General features: G+C 41.0%; 1 protein-coding gene across 2 annotated transcripts in view; it reads left to right on the forward strand.

Annotated features, from left to right (window-relative positions):
• The window catches only part of LOC142303615 (chloride anion exchanger-like), a 98,289-nt gene extending 78,145 nt beyond the window's left edge, over positions 1-20,144 (forward strand). For both annotated transcript variants that reach the window (XM_075345142.1, XM_075345143.1), the window contains exons 13-22: positions 134-229; positions 1,490-1,596; positions 2,094-2,163; positions 2,248-2,340; positions 2,427-2,522; positions 2,674-2,913; positions 7,029-7,083; positions 9,251-9,396; positions 12,657-12,719; positions 19,228-20,144. In XM_075345142.1, the coding sequence (XP_075201257.1) occupies positions 134-229; positions 1,490-1,596; positions 2,094-2,163; positions 2,248-2,340; positions 2,427-2,522; positions 2,674-2,913; positions 7,029-7,083; positions 9,251-9,396; positions 12,657-12,719; positions 19,228-19,251 (990 nt within the window). In that variant the 3' untranslated portion in view covers positions 19,252-20,144. The remainder of the gene's footprint in view (positions 1-133; positions 230-1,489; positions 1,597-2,093; positions 2,164-2,247; positions 2,341-2,426; positions 2,523-2,673; positions 2,914-7,028; positions 7,084-9,250; positions 9,397-12,656; positions 12,720-19,227) is intronic.
• Positions 20,145-21,960: the final 1,816 nt, after the last annotated feature.

A 21,960-nucleotide genomic window follows, 5' to 3' on the forward strand; every position in this document is an offset into this window, starting at 1 on the left:
ACAAACATGCAAAAGAATAAGAAATCAGGAAGGGATCAAACACTTTTTCACACCACTATACATTTTCAAGTAATGCTAGTTTTTATATCTTTTGTCATATGATTAATCATTATTATAACTTGTCTGGTTTCAGTCGGTTTTGGCAGCGATAATCTTGGTGAATTTAAAGGGCATGCTCATGAAGTTCAATGAAATTCCAGTCTTATTTAAGAGAGATAAGTATGACTGTGTAAGCATAATATTATTATTATTATTATTATTATTTTCTATGACATAGTTTATTAATATTAACATTATGCATATTAAATTATAAGAATTGCCTTTTTGTATGATAAGCATAGTATCCCAGTATAAACAAAAAATAAAGCAGAAGAAATATCATAAAACATGGAAGAATGTAGGACTCAAATCACGAGTTAGTGTTTAGCTTCCTCATCATAATCTGTGCTGCTGTCTTGTATGTGAAAATATGATATACTCAACTCAACATTAAAATTGTAACACCAAGAAGGAAAATTGTGGCATACTGGAATTTATAGAATCATTAGGCATGTTAATAATATGAGAATATGATTTATTCAGTATCAGTAATGAGCGAAATGAGCAGAAATACACGCATGTACACACTTTGGCAGTGAAGTCATTAATGGTTGTCTGAGGCTGCTTTCACACATCCGGCTTTTGCAATGCGGCACAATCCGGCACTTTGCAGGAAAACCGCAACCGTTTTTTTTTGCTGCCGGTTGCGTTTTTCCTGCATAGACTTTAATTAGTGCCGCATTGTGCCGCATGGCCTTGCGTTCGGTCCGGTTTTTGCCGCATGCGGCAGATTTAGCCGATGCGGCGGCCGGATGGAACGTTCCCTGGCACGTTTTTTGCTCCAGCAAAAAAAACCGCATTGCGCCGCATCCGGCCGATGCGGCGCTTTTCCCAATGCATCCCTATGGATGCCGGATGCGGCGCGATGCGGCAAAAACCGCATCCGGCCGCCGCATGCGGTTTTTGCCACTGAGCATGCTCAGTAGCATGCCGCAAGCGGCAAAAACCGGACCGGCCGCATGTAAAAAACGTATGCAAAGGATGCGGTGTTTTCACCGCATCCGTTGCATAGGCTTCACAGCCGGATTGAGCCGCACAGCTCAAGCCGGATGTGTGAAAGTAGCCTTAGTAATGTTCTGCCTTACTGAATGCCTTAGAGCATGCAAATCATCAAGATCCACTGCTAGCAGTTTCCTGGTAGCAGCATACTGTATATTTCTGCGTATGGTGCTTATATTTGATACTAAATAAATCAAGCTGTTTTGAAGATTTTGTTTCCATTTGTTATCAATTCCATATTCTTCATCTGGAGAATGTCTGTCCATCTTGTGAATTCCATAATTCCTCAATTTTTCCTTCTTTGTATTGCAATTTAAATTATAAGGATTATATAATGGTCAAAATATGGGTATAGGGATATCAATCACTAAATTCCTTATATTATTTGCAGCTTGTTTGGGTCTTGACATTCATCGCATCTGTAATTCTTGGCCTGGATCTTGGGCTTGCTGTTGGCGTAGGAATTGAATTACTGACAGTCGTGTTCCGTGTTCAGTTGTAAGTAATAATTCACTGCCTATGGTGTATGTTTTGATAGGGTTAAAGTGCGAGAGTTGTAGATGCATTATATTTGTGCCGAAAATATTATTGCTCACTCATGTCATGCAGTATAATGAATATTTCAGATAAGTATGCTCTTTCTACTAGAAATATTGGGTTTATGGTTTCTTAGCCGAACATCCATGTTTTTCTCAGTGGTTCCTTTGAGTTTCTCCTTCCACGGTTAATGATTTACATAGATGAATGACAGTCTGCTGCATGATTCCCCATAATGAATGACAGTCTGCTGCATGATTCCCCATGCAAGTAGTATTTATGGATTTATTTATGGATAAAAATACTATTCCATAGATAACACGGTTACGACATTATACGGATGAAAGAATAAAGTAGGTTGATACCTGCCAGACACATAGGTTACAGGATTCAACCATAAAAGAAATGTGAACATTACTGTCTTCTAACTTTTTAACATAATTTTCCATTTTCTTCAGCCCCATGTTTTCAGAGATAGCTAATATTGAAGACACGGACATCTACAGAAATAGGAAAGACTATAATGATGTAAGTCAAAGCAGGTATAATTCCCATGAGTGTATACTTACATATATTGTTCATAAAACTAATTAATTGTGTTATTGTGCACAGATCTGTGAGCCGAAAGGATTGAAGATTTTCAGATGCCCAGCTCCAATATTTTTTGCCAACAGTTCTTTCTTCAAAGATAAGCTCATTTCTGTTGTAAGTCAGTAACCCTCCTTATACTCTTTATATAATATAGTTTTTTGCATAGTGTTACTGGTCTTATAATTTTGCATTATTTCAAGGTGGGATTCAATCCACTGTGGGTGCTGCGAAAGCGGAATAAGGCCCTGAGAAAAATTAAAAAATTAGTGCAGAAGGGAGAATTACAAGTCACAAAAGTAAGTAGAATTCACGAGATCTTCTGATATTCAACACTCCATTTTATATACTGGTAATATTTCACACTGTTTTTTTGTGATGTGTTGTCTAAACATATTAATTTAAAATTTCTATTCTAATATGTATCTCACACATTATGTAAATTTTCAGAGAGGTGTTATATGTACATCATATGATTATAAGGAGTCAGATGATGAGGATGAACTGGACAACAACAGGATTGAAGAGCTGGACCAGCCCATAAACACCGCAGATCTTCCCATTGTTGTGGACTGGAATGCAGATCTTCCCAACAATATCCAAGTTCCTAGAATAGACCTTCATAGTTTAATCCTTGACTTTGGGGCCGTCTCGTTCGTTGATATTTCAGGCATGAAAGCACTGAAAGGAGTGAGTATGACACAGTTGCTCTATTTTACATACTGTATTATTTATTAGCCTTACATGCCTGGTAGTATAAGGCTGCTTTCACACATCAGTTTTTTTGTATCAGGCACAATCCGGCTCAAAAACCTATGCAACGGATGCGGCGAAAAAAACTGATCCGTTGCATAAGTTTTTCCATGCGGCCTGTCCGTTTTTTGACGGATCCGGTTTGATACTGAGCATGCGCAGTTAAACCGCATCCAGACGCCGGATGCGGTTTTTGACGCAGACAAAAAATGCTGCAAGCAACGTTCCATCCGGCCGCCGCATCGGCTAAATATACCGCATCCGACAAAAAACGGACGCAACGCAAGGCCATGCAGAACAATCTGCCGCTAATGCAAGTCTATGAGGGAAAAAACGCATCCGGCGGCAAAAAAACCAGATGCGTTTTTTCTGCAAAGCGCCGGATTGTGCCTGATTGCAAAAAACTGATGTGTGAAAGCAGCCTTACTTGTAACCGCTTGATCTGCTAATTTTATGTCCTAATAGTTCAAAAACACATCTCTACAAGATTTAAAAATTATGTTGGATTCATGTTGGATTTTTGTGCCCCTAAGATTTAGCAAGTTCAGATTTATGACTGTTTGCCAAGACCCTTACAACAGAGCCTTGTTTTAGTTAACCAAACTCCTATAGCATTGGTCACCTGTGAGTTTCTTTCCGAGAGACACTATTAAGGTACGCTCACACGAGCGTATAAATCGGACGAGTGCAAGGCGAGATTGCATTGCGCTCATTCCCATAAGACACTGCTGCAGGTCAGAGCAGTGATTTTTTTTCTCAGCCCTAAATGGACTGAGGAAAAAAATCACAGCATGCTGCAATTTTCTGCGAGAACTGTATCACTCGCACCCATTCAAGTGAATGGGTGCAAGAGAAACATTGGACTGCACTAGGATGTTATCGTTATCCCAGTGCAGTGCAATATACGCACAGGCTGACAATGGAGGAGAGGGGCGAGTAACCCCTCCCGCTCCTCCGCAGCTTCTGCCCTCAGCTTTGGAGCTGTGACCCGATTGTGAGATCCGGTCACAGTTGCATTACACTCGGCTCACGCTCGCAGCAGAGCCTGAGCCGGGGGACATTAGCACATTGCATCCATTGCTCTTGCATCGCATGCCATACGCTAATGTGTCTGCAGCCTTATGTACACACTGTCTCCCTGTGGCAAAGAAATATCTACATGGTATAATGTACCAATTATAATACTGGTATATTATGTGGAAATGTGGTCTTAGCCCCCCTCAGATTCAAGATTTTGGATGCAATTTCTACCTCTGCACTCCGTGTAGCTATACCCCTGGAGATCACTGGAATGCTTACTGGAGCCCTATAAGTAGTAAGGTATTAAGATTAGGTTCACCCACATCTCCTCCACATAGATCTAATATATTTGGAATGCACATTTATTTGGTAACATTGAGAGGGGATTGTTCACATCATGAACATGAATTGCATGTCCTATTGTCTACTTACTAGTGGACATTACAAAATAAAAATGGGATAGTTTATAAATGTGCACATGTGAGTGAATGGGTGAAAATAGGACATGAAAAACCGCAAAAGTCATTCATTGTTTAGGTAATCCTTGCTAACACTTGTTAATTGCACAAAAGAACCCGGAAGGAGGTATAAGCACAGCTACAACCAAAGAATCACTGAAAAATCCGGAGTAATATGAAGCAAGAGAGTTACCACAATTGTATAGAAAAATATGAAAGTTTATTAAATCATAGCAGAACAATTTAAAAACATTTAAAACCAGAGGGGACAAAGAGTGTCCCACTCAGGATGAATCAGGCACAGCAGCATAGAAACCTCACAACATGATTGAACTGGTATTAGTAACTATCAAGGTTAAACAGGTAATGGCCACAATAATAGGGCACAGAAACAAATTTGAACATCAGAGGGTAATACCAGATGATAGAAGTCAAGGACAGCCCGTATACTATACCACAAGTAAAAGGAATAATGGAGGTCATGTGGGTGCGCCAACCCCACGCGTTACGCCACTTTGTGTGGCTTCATCAGGGGAATACATAGCAGTAACCCAAACCCAGCTTTATATATATATATATACAAGCCTATGATTATTACAAACTGGTGTGAGAAGAATCAGATGAGAAAACGCACAGTTGGAGGTAAGGCTGGAATCCTCCATATCCCAATAAGGAAGTGGAACCATCTGAGCGGTGTGCGTTCCACAGTGGAACACAAAACTACATGATCCGGTCATGTGACCACAGTGGCGCTAAGCCCCACCCCCAGCTCAATACATAGTAGAGAGGCGGTTCTCAGTGTCACAACAGTGCTCAAAGTGACCATAAATAACCACAGTCAGAGCACTTTAATAAGTGATGTGCACATCAACTGATTTTATGTAGGGGATAAACCCCTAAGGGGTACTTTGCACACTATGACATCGCAGGTGCGATGTCGGTGGGGTCAAATCGAAAGTGACACACATCCGGCGTCGCTCTCGACATCGTAGTGTGTAAAGCATTTTTGATACGATTAAGGAGCACAAAAAGCGTCAAAATCGTATGATCGGTGTAGCGTCGGTCATTTCCATAATTTCGGAAGGACCGATGTTACGATGTTATTCCTCATTCCTGCGGCAGCACACATCGCTGTGTGTGAAGCCGCAGGAGCGAGGAACTTCGCCTTACCTGCGTCCCGGCTGCAATGAGGAAGGAAGGAGGTGGGCGGGATGTTTATGTCCCGCTCATTTCCGCCCCCCCCCTGCTTCTATTGGCCGCCTGCCGGGTGACGTCGCTGTGACGCCGCACAACTCGCCCCCTTAGCAAGGAGGCGGTTCACCGGCCAGAGCGACGTCGCAGGGCAGGTAAGTGCATGTGAAGCTGCCGTAGCGATAATTTTCGCTACGGCAGCTATCACAAGATATCACAGCTACGACGGGGGCAGGGACTATCGCGTTCGGCATCGCTACCATTGGCTTGCGATGTCATAGTGTGCAAAGTAACCCTAAATGTGTGTAAACCTAAGATAGGCCCTGGGTTCAAAATGGATCACTGGGATATGAATAAACAGTCATAATTCAAATCTCTGCAAACAATGAATAGCAAATTACATTCTAATATACATTTGTGATAGAACAGGAAAAATTCAAGAGCAGAAATAGAACAGATGCAGTTCTCCATACAATATAATAAACAGTACCTAGAGGAATATATGATAAAGGGGGACAATGCATTGATGAGAGAGATTCAAAACATGCATTTTAAGATAGTAAAACATCTACTTTTTATAATCACCAGTGATCAAAAGATTTTCATTTAGCCTAATTTGAAGATCCACCAGGATTCTGATCTTAAAAGTGCCGGGATGGGACTCCCTCCCCTAATATTAATCAGAACCTTATCCAGGCCCACGACAGAAGTATTGCCAATTCTACTGTTGTGTTGTCCAAGATAATGTTGTGTTCTATTTTTGCTCTTGAATTTTTCCTGTTCTATCACAAATGTATATTAGAATGTAATTTGCTATTCATTGTTTACAGAGATTTGAATTAGGAATGGTTATTCATAGGCTTGTACATATATATATATATATATATATATATATAAAGCTGGGTTTGGGTCACTGCTATGTACAGTATTCCACTGATGAAGCCACACAAAGTGGCGTGACGCGTGGGGTTGGTGCACCCACATGACCTCCAGTATTACCCTCGGATGTTCAAATTTGTTTCTGTGCCCTATTATTGTGGCCATTACCTGGCTATCCTTGCTATTTACTAATACCAGTTCAATCATGTTGTGAGGTTTCTATGTTGCGGCGCCTGATTCATCCTGAGTGGGACACTCTTTGTCCCCTCTTGTTTTAATGTTTTTAAATTGTTCTGCTGTGATTTAATAAACTTTCATATTTTTCTATACAATTTTGGTAACTCTCTTGCTTCATGTTACTCTGGATTTTTCAGTGATCCTTTGGTTGTTTCTTTTGTGTGTTCATATTCGGTTGGAGCACGCTCCCATATTACTTTGTGGTGGTGCCGTCTCACTTCTGTTTTCTCAACACTTGTTAATTAATCATTGTCATTATTTTTACAGATTTTACAAGAATTTAGCAAGGTGGATGTAGACACGTATATTGTTGCAGCAGATAGTAAGTTCTTAATTTTAAATACTATATTGTAAGGGACATAATGAAACAAATTTATTTTTTAAAACTGGTGGGAAAAATGTGAAAATCTCACAGCAGCCATCTGCAACTTTGCATCTCTAGTAAATTACTTAATAATTACGTTACACAAAAAAATGTTTTTGTATGTAGCCCATGCAAATTGTCTCTTCAGAGAGGAAGAGGACTTGAACTCTAGTGCCACCTAATGGAGGTAGCAATTCTAAAAGTCAATGTCTACTTTTTAACTTGCCATATGACTTAGGATAAAAGCCAAACCACAATCTCAATTTGCAGATACGGTGTTTCGGGGTGTTGCCCCTCATCGGTGCAAATAATCCCAGTCATGAGCCTCTCAAACAGCCAAATCAGATCTCATACTTTGCACTCCCGAGGGGCAACACTCCGAAACACTGTGTCTGCAAATTCTGATTATGCTTTGACTTTCATCATAAGTCATATGGTGAGGCCCGTTAAAGGGTCGATACTGACTTTTAGGATTGCTACTTACAATAGGTGGCATTAGAGTTCAAGTCCTCTTTCTCACTTGCAGTCATGTCTCAATTAGACTCATCTGATTTCTGTCAATACAGGAGAATGGAGAGAAATGCAGGAGTTTAGTCAGCATATGACTGCAAATATGCAAATCATATACATGTGGTCACGTGTATGGGAAATACAAGGGCATTATGATCGCATGTGCATTGTACATTTAATGAAACTTGTTCTATTAGTCAGCGTAGGGTTAATCGACATAAATTTACAATTCACCAAAAAAGGCAACTAGATCCCTAAACTCAAGACTCATTAATATATAACTTTTATTTTCATTTTCTAAAAAATTAGACCATAGACACACAACAAATTTTTAAAACCACTAAATGAAGTGACCCTTATCAGGTCTCTTATATGATAGCAATTCTAGCTGCCAGACATTATTAGTCTCCCATTTGGGCTTGCTCTTATTTTAGCCACAGCTCAGTATGCTGTGATCACCACATATGCTAATTAAAAGACAATCAGTAGCCTCCCCAACATGTTTCACCACACTGTCATCAGAGGGCAGAGGCTAAGACTATGTGGGCACTTTCCGTCGTCCTACATGCAGTTGTAAACGCACGTTTTAGCCTTAATTAATTTAGCCAAAGTTGCCTTTTTCAGAAATTTAGCGCAGAAAACGCATGCGTATTTACCGCGTTTTAGATGCGTTTTTAGCGCTTTTTCCATGCGTTTTCACAGATGCGTTTTCAACATCAAAACACTGCTAAATAAAGATTAAATAATCAAACAGAATGAAAAAGAGAAAAAAAAGGGACAAATCTATATTAATGGGAAAAATAATGGAAAAAGATATATTTAATAAAATTATAGCGTTAATATACATTTTATCGGTAAAATAGCAATAAATGCATATTATTCTTAGATTTAATTGTCGGATTATGTGTGTGTGTAAAGGGACATATCAAATCATTATTTTGATGTTCAAAAAGCATGCGTTGGGGTAGTCCAAAACGCATGTTTTCTGCAATGAAAAAGCAGGTAAAACGCAGGAATTTTGATATTTCTTGCTTTTTGCTACTTCTCATTGACTTCAATGTTAACAAAACGCACCACAAATGGCAAAAACAATTGACAGGGTCCTTTTCTGAACGCATGGTTTTTGAGCAAACTTATGCAAATTATGAGATGCGTTTGGAAACGCAAAGTGCGGACAAGAAATCATGAATTCTCATTGTCTTTAATGGAAAACCAAAACGCATGCATTTGGGCACAAAACCACTGCAGTTCAAAACTGATCCTAAACGCACCTGAAACGCAGGTGAAAACTGAAAGTGCGCACATAGCCTAATACTAGTACTAGTGATGAAGACAGTGTGGTGAAACATGTTGGGGAGGCTACTGATAGGTTTTTAATTAGCAAATGCGGTGATCTAGTTGCCTTTTTGGCAAATCACATAATACACTGTCATGATTCGGCAATCTGCATTTCCATGGAATAAAAGCAAAAAATAGTTTTGACCATTTATGCCTTTTAATTTTTATTCAAAGTTGTCAATTGTCACAGCATAAATAGGATCAAATAGTAAAATATGAGCTAAACAGTAATCATATGTCATTCACTTCTAACCATGAGCATATTTTCATCCAATAGATTCTGTGGTGGAGAAGTTAAAGCAAAGTTCATTTTTTGATGACAACATTAAAACATCAATGCTTTTCCTAACTGTCCATGATGCAGTTCTGCACGTGCTGGAGAAAAGAGGCATGGAACACGCATTAAAAAATGAGATACACAAGGTAATCTCCATTATAGCTAAACCAAGTGAGACAGAAAAAAAGAAAAGGATAAGGCCATGTTCACGTAGTGAGTTTTTGATGTGTTTTTTACCTTAGTATTTGTAACCAGGAGTGGAACATTCAGAGGAAAATTATAATAGAAACACATCACTACTTCTGTATTTATTACCCACTCCTGATTTTGGTTACAAATACTGAAAAAACTCACCAAATACTCAACGTGTGCACGTGGCCTTACAAATACTCAGGTAAAATTCACCAAATACCCAATGTGTGCACATGGTCTTACATATACTGAGGTAAAAAGCTCTACCAAATACTCTACGTGTGCATGTAGCCTTACAAATACTGAGGTAGTCTAAGGCCAGAGTCACACTTGCGAGTGCCTCGCGTGTAACTCGCGCGAGTCTCTCATTGAATCACCCAGCATGGACTCACACTCTCCGGACAGGAGTGTCTCAGCTGCATAGACATACATGCAACCGACCCGCTCCTGTCAGGAGAGTGCGAGTCCATGCCGGGTGATTCAATGAGAGACTCGCGCGAGGCACTCGCAAGTGTGACTCTGGCCTAAAGTGGGCTTTACACGCTACGATATCGCTAGCAATTTCTAGCGATATCGAGGGTGTAAGTACCCGCCCCCGTCGCACATGCTATATCGTGTGATCGCTGCCGCAGCGAACATTATCGCTACAGCAGCGTCACATGCACTTACCTGGTCGGCATCGGCGCTGTGACTGTCGAACAATCCCTCCCTCAAGGGGGAGGGACGTTCGGCGTCACCATGACGTCACTAACCGGCCGGCCAATCAAAGCGGAGGGGCGGAGATGAGCGGGACGTAACATCCCGCCCACATCCTTCCTTCCGCATTGTGGCCGGCGGCAGGTAAGGAGACGTTCCTCGCTCCTGCGGTGTCACACACAGCGATGTGTGATGCCGCATGAGCGATGAACAACATGGATAAACAACCCTTACCGGTTTTTGAGTTTGGGACGACCTCTCCATGGTGAACGATTTTCACCATTTTTGAGGTTGCTTAAGGACGCTGGTCAGTGCCACACGCTGCGATATCGTTAATGACGCCGGATGTGCGTCACTAACAATGTGACCCCGACGATAAAACATTAACGATATCGTAGCTTGTAAAGCCCCCTTTAGAGTGCGTGCCAACGATCAGTGTTTGCAGCGTTTTGGATCCCGCATGCTTCAGCTGCATTCAAAACGCTGCATTGTACAGTACAAACACATTGGATGTGAGTTCTAGAAATCCCATCCCCACTGTGCTTGTTTTTTCCGCAGCAAAGGCCGGCTTCACACTTGCGATTAACTCGCGCGAGTGCAATTCGAGAAAATCTCGCATTGCACTCGGACCCATGTTAATCAATGAGGCAGCTCCCATCTGCTATTTTTTTCTCAGTCCAAATTAGACTGAGAAAAAAATTGCAGCATGCTGCGTTTTGGTGAGTTTCTCACATGAGTCTCTTCAATGCAAGTCTATGGGTGCGTGAAAAAAAACGGATGTCACACAGACGGCACATACACCATCCTAGTGACATCCGTTTTTCTCAATAGATTTCACGCATGCAGCAGAGAACAATGTAAATGTTTCTGTACCTAACATTACATGAGTAGCAGCTGATGAGGATAAAAACTGACAGCACACTGACAGCACACTGACAGCACACTGACAGCACACTGATGAAAAGTGAACTAAAATCGTCCGACTTTCTAGCATGAGAATCGGACCAATTTTACATGCACAAGTGTGATTCCAGCCAAACACTGACCTGCGGTGTGTCTTTCCAGACCGCAGCATGTCAATTGTTTGCTGCATATTCACATGCGTCCTCTGTAGGGAGAACACAAGCGAGAGACCGCAGTGCACAGAACCCTGATCGTGGGTACAAGCAGCTGCGGTCTCCTGTATTTTCCTGCAGAGGTGATTCGCGGACCCGCAGGTCAGGACCTGCTGCATCCAGGACGCAGTGAGTCCTGATCGTGGTCACACACTAAGTGGAAGGCTATTCTCCTTGAGGGGTAGGGTGAGAACGATGTCTTTTTATTTTGTAATTCCTTTCTGGAAAAAGGAAGAGGAGAGGAGAAGGGAAGAGGCTTCTGGTGAATCCAAATATTTGCAACATTCAAAACGAATTTACTTGAATCTATTTGCTCATCTCTACATCTAGCCACATAAAAAAACTGCATTGAAAAATCCCAAATAAAAGCAGCAAAATTCTGCAATTCTGCATGTGAATCTGATCTATAAAAGAAAAAGGCACATTTACTGTTGTGAAACCGACACAAATACTGCATGTGCAATTTCAGACTATTAGAGCTGGGAGAGATCCAAAAGAAAGGATATATAGTTACAAGCTTTATGAGATTTAAGCAGTGCATGTAAAATCATAGCAGAGTAATGCATCCAAGACACCAGTAATGTGGAAAGTGTCGTTTACCCATCAGTGCACAATAAAAACACTTTGGGGCCGAATCCAGATGTCTGTGTATGGACCATGATGTATGGACTGACTGCAGGTGTCCTGCTTTGCCTTAGGTCAGGATCACAGATGAGAGAGAATCAGATGTGATCTACTAATGACACTCAGCTCAAACTCTGCTGCGAGCGTGAGCTGAGTGGAGTATCATTCTACTATCCTCCGAATATCTCACATGCAAAAATCGGAGCACAGTGAGGAGGAAAAATTAGTTTCTCCATCTTCTCCATTGTCTGTTTCGGCATATATTGTACTACACTCGGATTACATCAGTGCAGTCCAATGTTTCACACGCACCTATAGACTTGTATGGGGGCGCGTGAGTAGAGATACGCTGACAAACAAAGCATGCAGAGATTGCTTCATCAGTCCAATTGGAGCTGAGGAAAAACTCGTAGATCTGACCTGCATCATTGACGAACATTGGTCCAAGTGCAATGCAAGAGTTCTTTCATTGTACTAGCTTGATTTATACACATGCGTGCACGGGGCTACAAATTCAGATTTAGAGATCCATAGCCAGCAAGAACTTTCAGGTCTGTAAGTGGACTGTGATTCATGAATGTCTGAGTTCAGATATAGACAATGAAGCAATCATATGTGAAGAAGTTTACTACTATTCCTATTTTCAAATCCAAATAAAAATTGTGAATGTCATAAAAAGTGGTTATACAAGAAAGGTGTCTCAATGTGATGTCAATGCTTTGAAAATTTTCCATGAAAAGTATTTAATTGCTCTTGTTTCCCAATGATTTTTTTTATAGGACACAAACAATATTTCCTTCATCAACAGTGGTTTTATAGAACACATTTACAGTGACAATGTGGTAAGTCATCCTTTATCCAATGTCATCATCCACTCTGAGCTGTGATCTACCAGATAGACTATAGTCATTACATTTACTAATAGGGAAAGGAAAGGCGAGAATCTGTCACCACATTTAACCTATCAAAACTATTATTTTGGGCATACATGTTATAGGTCTGTATGTCTCTTATCAGATGCCTTGTTGCTGAGAAATTATTTTTATGTTTATGTATAGTCATGGCCGAAAATGTTGGCACCCTTGAAATTGTTCCAGAAAATGAACTAATTCTCTCCAAAAATTGCAGTTACACGTTTTGTTATACACATGTGTATTTCCTTTGTGTGTATTGGAACAAAACTGAGAAAAGGCAAATTGGACATAATTTCTCACAAAAGTCCACAAATGGGCCACACTAAATTGTTGTCACTCTCATCTCAATTTTTGGTTGCACATCCTTTGGAATAAATAACTGTAATCAATCGCTTCCTATAACCATCAACAAGCTTGTTACACCTCTCAACTGGAATTTTGGATCACTCTTCTTTTGCAAACTGCTCCAAGTGTCTCATATTTGAAGGGTAGCTTCTCCCGACAGCAGTTTTAAAATCGCTGCACAGGTGTTCAATGGGATTTAGATCCGGACTCCTTACTGGCCTCTTCACAACTCTCCTACACTTTGTTTCCATTTCGTGATGTTTATTGAAGTATGTTCGGTGTCATTGTCCTGCTGGAAGACTCATGACCTAGGATACAAATCCAGCTTTCTGACACAGGACAGTGCATTGTGATCCAAAATCATTTGGTAATCTTCAGATTTCATGATGCCTTGCACACAATAAAACAATACCAAAGCATCAAATCAAACCCCACAACCTGCAGCACTCATCCACACAATGACACTCCCACCACCATTCTTGACTGTAGGCATGACACACTTGTCTTTGTACTCCTCACCACCACACAGTCTTGACACCATCTGAATCAAATACTTTTATCTTGGTCTCATCAGATCACAGGACATGGTTCCAATAATCCATGTTCTTAGTCTGCTTGTCTGCAGCAAACTCCTTGTGGCCTTTCTTGTCCATCATCTTTGACTTCCTTCTGGGATGACAGCCATGTAGACCAATTTTATGCAGCGTATTGACTAGAGCACTGACAGGCTGACTGCCACCCATTTAACCTCTGCAGCAATGCTAGCAGCACTTATACGTCTATTTTGAAAAGACATCCTCTGGATAGAAAGCTGATCACATGCACTCAGCTTCTTTGATCGACCATGTTGAGGCCTGTTCTGAGTTTAACCTGTCGTGTTAAACCGCTGTACAAGACTGTAAAGCATGCCACCATGTTTCAGGGTGCTGGCTATCTTCTTATAGCAAAGGCCATCTTTATGTAGAGCAGCAATTCTTTTCTTCAGATCCTCAAAGCTTTAGGGTATGTTCACACTGGGTGTTTTTGCAACATTTTTTAGCTACGGATTTGCCTTGGTTTTATGCAATTGCATGTTAATAAAACGCTGCTTTTTACAGTTCCTGAAAAGTCTATGAGATTTCTGAAATCTCATGCACACACACACACACACACACACACACAAACACGTCAGGATTTTTTCCTGACTGTTTTGCAAACCACCTCCGGTTTTGCTGCGTTCTGAAAAGAATGAGCATGTCAATTCTTTTCAACGCTTTTGCTACAGTTTTTCACCCTAGTGACATGTGGACTCGCAGATACCCTGCAAGTTCACCAGTCACTAGATACCCGGAATTGATCCAGGATATCTGGCCAGCACTTAAATGGTGCTGGGGATAGGGTGATTGGAGCAGGTGCGGTATATTTACTGAATCCCTGGTGCGGCTTTACTCCTGCGGCCCCTCCACTTCCCCGCTCATTACATATTCACTGCTTTCATCTGTGATTGGTTGCAGTCAGACATACCCCCAGCATCTGACTATAACCACTCACAGACGTGGTCTGTGGGTCTAGTGTAGAGAATGAATGAGCCACTCACTCAGCGTTGACCTCACTCAGACTATTCCCGGTCACAGGTATCACCAGCTGTTACCGGGAATCGGCTGAGTGAGTGACGACTGATCGTACAGCTCATTCATTCTCTGGAGGTCACAGAAGGCAGTCCTGTTCTATAGTGCTCGTTGCGATCTTCAGATGTAGAAGAGCTGAATCGCCGTGGGCTCTTGTGTGGATTACGTCGGACCTGCAGGGGTGATTATGGGGTTAATAAAGTGGTAAGAGGGTTTTTTTTGTAATTTTATTTCAAATAAAGGATTTTTTCAGTTTTTGTGTTTACTTCTTTCACTTATTACAGATTGGTGATGGGGGTGTATAATAGACGCCTGCCATTACCAATCTAGAGCTTAGTCGCAGCTTTGAGCTGCGATTAACCCCTGATTACCCCAATTGCCACCGCACCAAGGCAATTCGGGAAGAGTCAGGTAAAGTGCTGGGATTGTCGCATCTAATGGATGCGACAATCCTGGGCGGCTGCACGCTGATATTTTTAGACTGGGTCGCTCCAGCCTGAGAATACCAGCCCCCAGCTGTGGGCCTTATCTTGGCTGGGTATCAATATTGGGGTGACCGCACACTGTTTTTTTTTTTTTTATTATTTTTTTAAATAATTAAAAAACTGCGTGGGGTCTTTCTTATTTTGATACCCAGCCAAGATAAAGACCACAGCAGAGGGCTGCAGCCTGTAGCTTTAGGCTTTATCTGTGCTGGGTATCAAAATATGGGGAACCCTACATCATTTATTTATTTATTTATTTTATTATACGATAGACCCACAGACTCCAGTGGGGGGGGAGCAGTGAATATGCATGAGGCTAATGAGCAGCACCGTAAGTAGGAGGGGCCGTGAGAGTAGGTACGGATGAGCCTAGAATGTATGGTATGGTCTCCTTCCAGGTTACTGGGCAATGGCTAGCTGGATTAGGGAGCATGAACGGCTTGGTTAGTGAGCTTGGAGATGTTTTCTCCCTGCTACTATAATCATGCTTCACCTCCGTGCCCCCCATGGGATAAAAGCCTGTTGAAGACGTCTAAAGCGGGCTTTACATGCTACAATAAATCTAACGATGTGTCGGCGGGGTCACGTCATAAGTGACGCACATCTGGCATCGTTAGTAATATTGTAGCGTGTAAAACCTACGTGCAATTGCGATTGAACGAAAAACCGTTGATCACATGCACATCGTTCAATTACTAAAAATTGAATGTCCGGTTGTTCAATGTTTCTGAAGTAGCACACATCGCTGTGTGTGACACCCCGGGAATGATGAACACAGCTTACCTGCGTCCCGCGGCTCCCGCCTGCAATGCGGAAGGAAGGAGGTGGGTGGGATGTTTACGTCCCGCTCATCTCCGCCCCTCCGCTTCTATTGGCCGGCTGCCGTGGGATGTCGCTGTGACGCCGAATGTCCCTCCTACTCCAGGAAGTGGATGTTCGCGGCCCACATTGAGGTCGTATGGAAGGTAAGTACGTGTGACGGGATTTAATAGTTTGTGCGACACGGGCAACAAATTGCACGAGCCGCACAAACGATGGGGGTGTGTGCGATCGCATACGAGATCGTACACCAAATTGTAAGGTGTAAAGCAGCCTATACCTGGAAGGAGCCCATACACTCTAGCATCTACCAGAGACTGGTAAGTATAGCACCCTTGCTTTACTTTTTTTTTTTTCTTTCTACCATTTTTTTTTTTACTACCTGCGTGCCGGATCTAGGTCAATCTCGGCCCGGCCCAGCACTCGGATACTCTTGAACCCTTGTTAGTCTTGACATCACATAAAAAACGCTGTAAAAACGCCACAAAAACGGCACCAAAACCGCAGATGGCTCCCAGGAGACATCCTGCCACAAGATTAGGTTCTGGTCAGGAAAAAAACAATACAAAAACATCCTGTGTGAACATCATTATCATTTTTAGGGATATGATTTTACCTAGCCGTGTAATTTCCTTTTTTAATAATGTTGGAAGAATTATTTTTTATTATATCTGTCAGGTTTCTCCTGTTTGTTAAGTAATCTACAAGGCATACTAAGTAATTTGATCTGGAATAACAAGAAACCTAGAATTAGCAACAATGTTTTAATGAAACATAAAAAAAGAGGTGGTTATAGTTTACCTAACGTAGTTGGATACTATGAAACTAATATAATTAAACAAAGTCGTAATTGGATCATCAATAATTATTCAGTTCTGTGGATGGACTTGGAATTATCTTTGAATAACTACTCCCCTTTAGGCCAACTCATCCTATTCCATATTCAAAATCCCAATCTACCCCTGCCTCCTTTCTCAACTATATCATCCACACTATGAATATGGAAAAACCTTTGTAAAACGAGAAAACAAATCCAAAAATATAATCAAATAAAAAAATTTCCTATACAATTCTTGGCAAATTTATCAAAAACAGAAATTCCAAAACAATGGACTAAACAAGGTATAAAATTTATCCAGGATCTACATAATGGTTCAGACTTTGTTTCATTTCTGGACCTAAAAATGAAATATAAACTACTTGACCAAGACTTTAAACTTCTGTTAACTTTGAGATATTTACTCTCAAAACTTTTAAAAAAACAATTCTCACATCCCAGAAATAGTTAGTGCTCTTTTTTGTAATCTAAATGACAACATTTGGAACACCAGACAACTTTACAATTTTTTCAATAAAGATTTAGAATTTGAAAAGCTACGTTATATTGTAAAATGGGAGAAGAACTTAAATAAATATAGAAATTCCTGAGGAGAAATGGATTTCCTCTTTAAAAGCGACATATTTTTCTAACATTTGCTCCTTACTTCAGGAATCGTTTTATAAGCTACTGACTCGCTGGTATTACACTCCAGCAAGACTCAATAAAATTAATAATAAAATTTCCCCCCTTTGTTGGAGAGGATGTAAAGACAAAGGCACACTCATACACATATTCTGGGAATGCCCAAAAATACGAAACATTTGGACAGAAGCTGCTAATTTGATAAATAAAATTACACATTATAAAATTAAAATAACACCTAAAATGCTTTATTCTCAATGGACCTAGAATCCATTAACCCATGTCATATTCCGATTATTATTCATATTCTCCTCCTAATAAAAAATTCCATTGCAGCTAATTGGAATAGTGACAATACACCAAATATAATGGAAATTAACAACAAGCTCATATTACACCACAAATTTGAAAGGAAACATGCTATATTTAATAATTCATTCGGCTCTTACCATACAAGATGGGGAGTTTTGTTAAACAATTTAACAGATATTGGATGACTATTGAATCCTAAACTATATAGGACAATATCTACTACTCTTTGAAAATCTTATTAAATTTATAGATTTCTCAAAGACAGTCTACTTCAAAGATACAAAAAAAAACGCCTCTGTCTCACTTACCCAACCTTTCCCCTCTTTTTCTATCTCTTCTTCATTTCTTTTTTTTTTTTTTTTACTCATAATCTTTTTATATTAAGGTTAAGTCTTCCTTCACCACTTACCCTTCCATTATTTTCCTTGATCTTTCCAAGTTTGCCCCCAATAAAGTTCTTCTTCCCTAATTTACCCTCCCCAACCTCTCATTCCTTACCCCATAAAAATACTAAATGCTAAATGTATGTGTACTTATTCAGAATGTATTTAAACAAATTTATAAATGCAGTTCATTATGTAATATACGTTTAAATTTAAAATACAATAAAAATTATTGAAACTCATAGCCTAAGGGCAGCTTTGCACGTTGCGACATCGCAAGCCGATGCTGCGATGTCGCACGCGATAGTCCCCGCCCCCGTCGCAGGTACAATATCGTGTGATAGCTGGCGTAGCGATAATTATCGCTACGCCAGCTTCACATGCACTCACCTGCCCTGCGATCGTCGCTCTGGCTGGCGACCCGCCTCCTTCCTAAGGGGGCGGGTCGTGCGGCGTCATAGCGACGTCACACGGCAGGCGGCCAATAGCGGCGGAGGGGCGGAGATGAGCAGGATGTAAACATCCCGCCCACTTCCTTCCTTCCCATTATCCTACGGAAGCCGTGGTGATGCCGGTAGGAGATGTTCCTCGCTCCTGCGGCTTCACACACAGTGATGTGTGCTGCCGCAGGAGCGAGGAACAACATCGGACCGTCACGTCAGCGTAATTATGGATTACGCCGACGCTGAACCGATGATACGATTACGACGATTTTGCGCTCGTTAATCGTATCATCTAGGCTTTACACATTACGATGTCGCATGCGATGCCGGATGTGCGTCACTTTCAATTTGACCCCACCGACATCGCACCTGCGATGTCGTAGTGTGCAAAGCCCACCTAAGAGTGCATTTAGGTGATCAGTAAAATACATCTTCCACTGCCACTTATAGATTAGCGGAATGTTATCCACCCTGGAATGGCATGCATAGACTGTAATAATCCATCTGTACCTAATATTAGCTTGTATTGCTTTTATGGCTTTATCCAATTGACCAATGTTGTTGTTCATTTTTGTTATAGGTGGGAAATGAAACAAAATTTTAGATATCATCCCTATGAGTGAAAGACACTGCTTTGGCTCATCTCTGCTGTTAATATATTCCACAGACAAAATGGACGGGGAATAGTATTTATTCAAATAAAAAAATAAATGACATTGAAAATATTAACCAGTAATCATTGTTTTAATAGTGTGTACCTTTTTTTGTTTATCCTCTGCAGTACTGTTGCTTCTAATTTATTCTTTTCATTTGTATGTAGCATTTATAGTATATTTATAGTATATTTTAGTGTGTAGTCACTGCCATATCTGGGGTTTCAACCTCCCATATCCTATTAAACTATGCAGGAACAGTGCACATTCCCATACATCAAATGGGAGAAGGAGCACTGGTAATTTATTGATTATTGCATTGGCATTTGGCACTAAGCTCGAGGTATTGATATTTATGATATTAAAATATATAGTGTAAAGTACCAGCTGTGGGTGATGGTTATGCACTATTTTTATTGTTGCTCCATTTGGATAGCGCTATGGTCAGTTACTGCAGCGTGGCGCCTTGGTTCCAATTCATTAGTTGTGTCCGGTCTGATGTGATATATCTCTGCACTGGACACCAGTAATGCCAAAAGTGCTTTTCAGTCCACCGGTGCAGTGTCCATAGTTGGTTTACAACTACAGTAGTGCAAAATGCAAAAAAAATAAAGATTTTCACAAAGCAGGGCTAAAATATGGAAATTGTATATAGAATGTATTGTTTTTATTATTACCACTTACCGTAATTCTAGTTATAACTATGAGGCATGGTTATTGCTATATATGTTTTACAATGATCAATGTATCTGATGATGGTTTTGTATAAATAAATATTTTTGCCATATATCTATTATTTTGAGAGATGCAAATGATAATAAAACCAAATTAAAAATGTTGAGACTGAACAACAAAGATTCCCATTGTTAGAGACTTTATGTGGATACTGACAACTCTTAGAGGGCTTCATTCTTTACACTTGTCACTCCCTTTAACTTCTCCCAGAGAACACTTTGGTGTTCAGCTTTATACCCCTATACACGAACCTGGTGTTTACTGCAAAGTCCCCTGTCCAAGGAGTAGAAGCTAGCCAGTGAAGGAAGTTGGTAGCAGGATTGTCAACAAACTGGGTCAAAACCTGCAGTATAGTACCAAAGACAAAATAAGCATTTCACTCAGGGATAGAAACAGAAGCAAGGCCAGATTTAAACCTAGAGTGACATTGCCAATGTCCAAATCTGCAGGTAAGAAGAGGGTTAAAGGAGTTCAGAGTCAAGTTCAAGTATCACAGTAATAGCTGTGGGTGAGATACTCATCTCCTACGCCCTGGCACGATATGGCATGAAAATTTGACTCCTGGCTAGGTGTGACTGCCTTCGTTGTGGTTGTTACCTGGGCAATACTCCGCAGACTGCCTGTTGCCATTGGATATGGCAGACCAGGACCAGATGGTTTGCAATGAATCAAGAGAGACCAACGTCAAAAAATACATCTTTTACTGAACTTGATAAAAACTCTATACATCAAATAATGGGCATGTTGCTTTACGAACATCACACTTGATGTAAGTAGTCATGGGTGCTTCTTATATGACACTTTATTTTCTTGGCACTTCACACAACAGTCCAGTGAGCAAACCATCTTTCCTTGTCAGGGCTGCACAGGTCGAGGTGTAATGCTATGGCCACTCACAGCTACTTTCCGTTTCCAATTGACATGTGAGTCCTCGCCTAGAAGGGCCACGTCTGTACAATTACTCACTGCTACTGAAAAATGTCATACTCTGAGGGTCACAGACTCCTAGATGTAATGCACTCTCAGCTCCCCGTAGGTGAACTTCTGTCACAATAATGCGACCATAACTTACTTCTAGTACTCATAGAATCATAGAATGGTAGAGTTGGAAGGGATCTCAAGGGCCATCAAGTCCAACCAACTGTGAGTGCAGGTTTTCCTAAATCATTGTAATACTATTGTATGAACTGAGGATTTCGATTGCGTTAGGGCAATGACAACCAGAGACGGGTTCTTGGTGCAAAGACGTTTATAATATGCAACCAACAATATGTACACAGAACAGAACATAAACACAGTAGAACATAAACACAGTAAATACCTGCCAGATTCGGAGCAAAGGGGAATTCCCGGGAGACCACCACGAGCGAACCCCTATACAGGGGCTGTCTGGCCATCACCCCAGAAGGCCTAAATGCGCAGCAGCCGGGACACGAAAGGGCAACAGGTATAGTCCAAAAATGTCCGTACGTGATGTGAGTCCTAGGGTGGATTTGAAACGGAAGGAACTGGGCAGAAGTGCCGACCAGAGACGGCAGACGGAGTCCGGGCACAGCTTGATGAGACCAGGTAAAGTCCAGAGCCGGTGTCGGGTGTTTCAACAGGATCCAAATAGAAATCAGGAACCAAGAGCAGCAGGGCAGGAATAGACAGGAAGCAGTATACTCAGGCAACTAGACTAAGCTTAGGGGCGGGCTTTTAAACAGATGAACAGGAAGTAGGGCAACAGAACAGAAAACTCCATATTAACAAAGGGCAAGATCCTTCAGAAGAAAACTGGAAATCCCGGAACTCTGACAATCATCCTAGCTACAGTTGAAACCAGAAGTCTACATACACTATCTAAAAAGACACATATGCATATTTTTCTCACTACCTGACATGAAATCAGAATAAACCTTTCCTGTTTTAGGTCAATTAGGATT

The sequence above is a fragment of the Anomaloglossus baeobatrachus genome, chromosome 4 (assembly GCF_048569485.1).
Source record: "Anomaloglossus baeobatrachus isolate aAnoBae1 chromosome 4, aAnoBae1.hap1, whole genome shotgun sequence".
Taxonomy (NCBI): Eukaryota; Metazoa; Chordata; class Amphibia; order Anura; family Aromobatidae; genus Anomaloglossus; species Anomaloglossus baeobatrachus.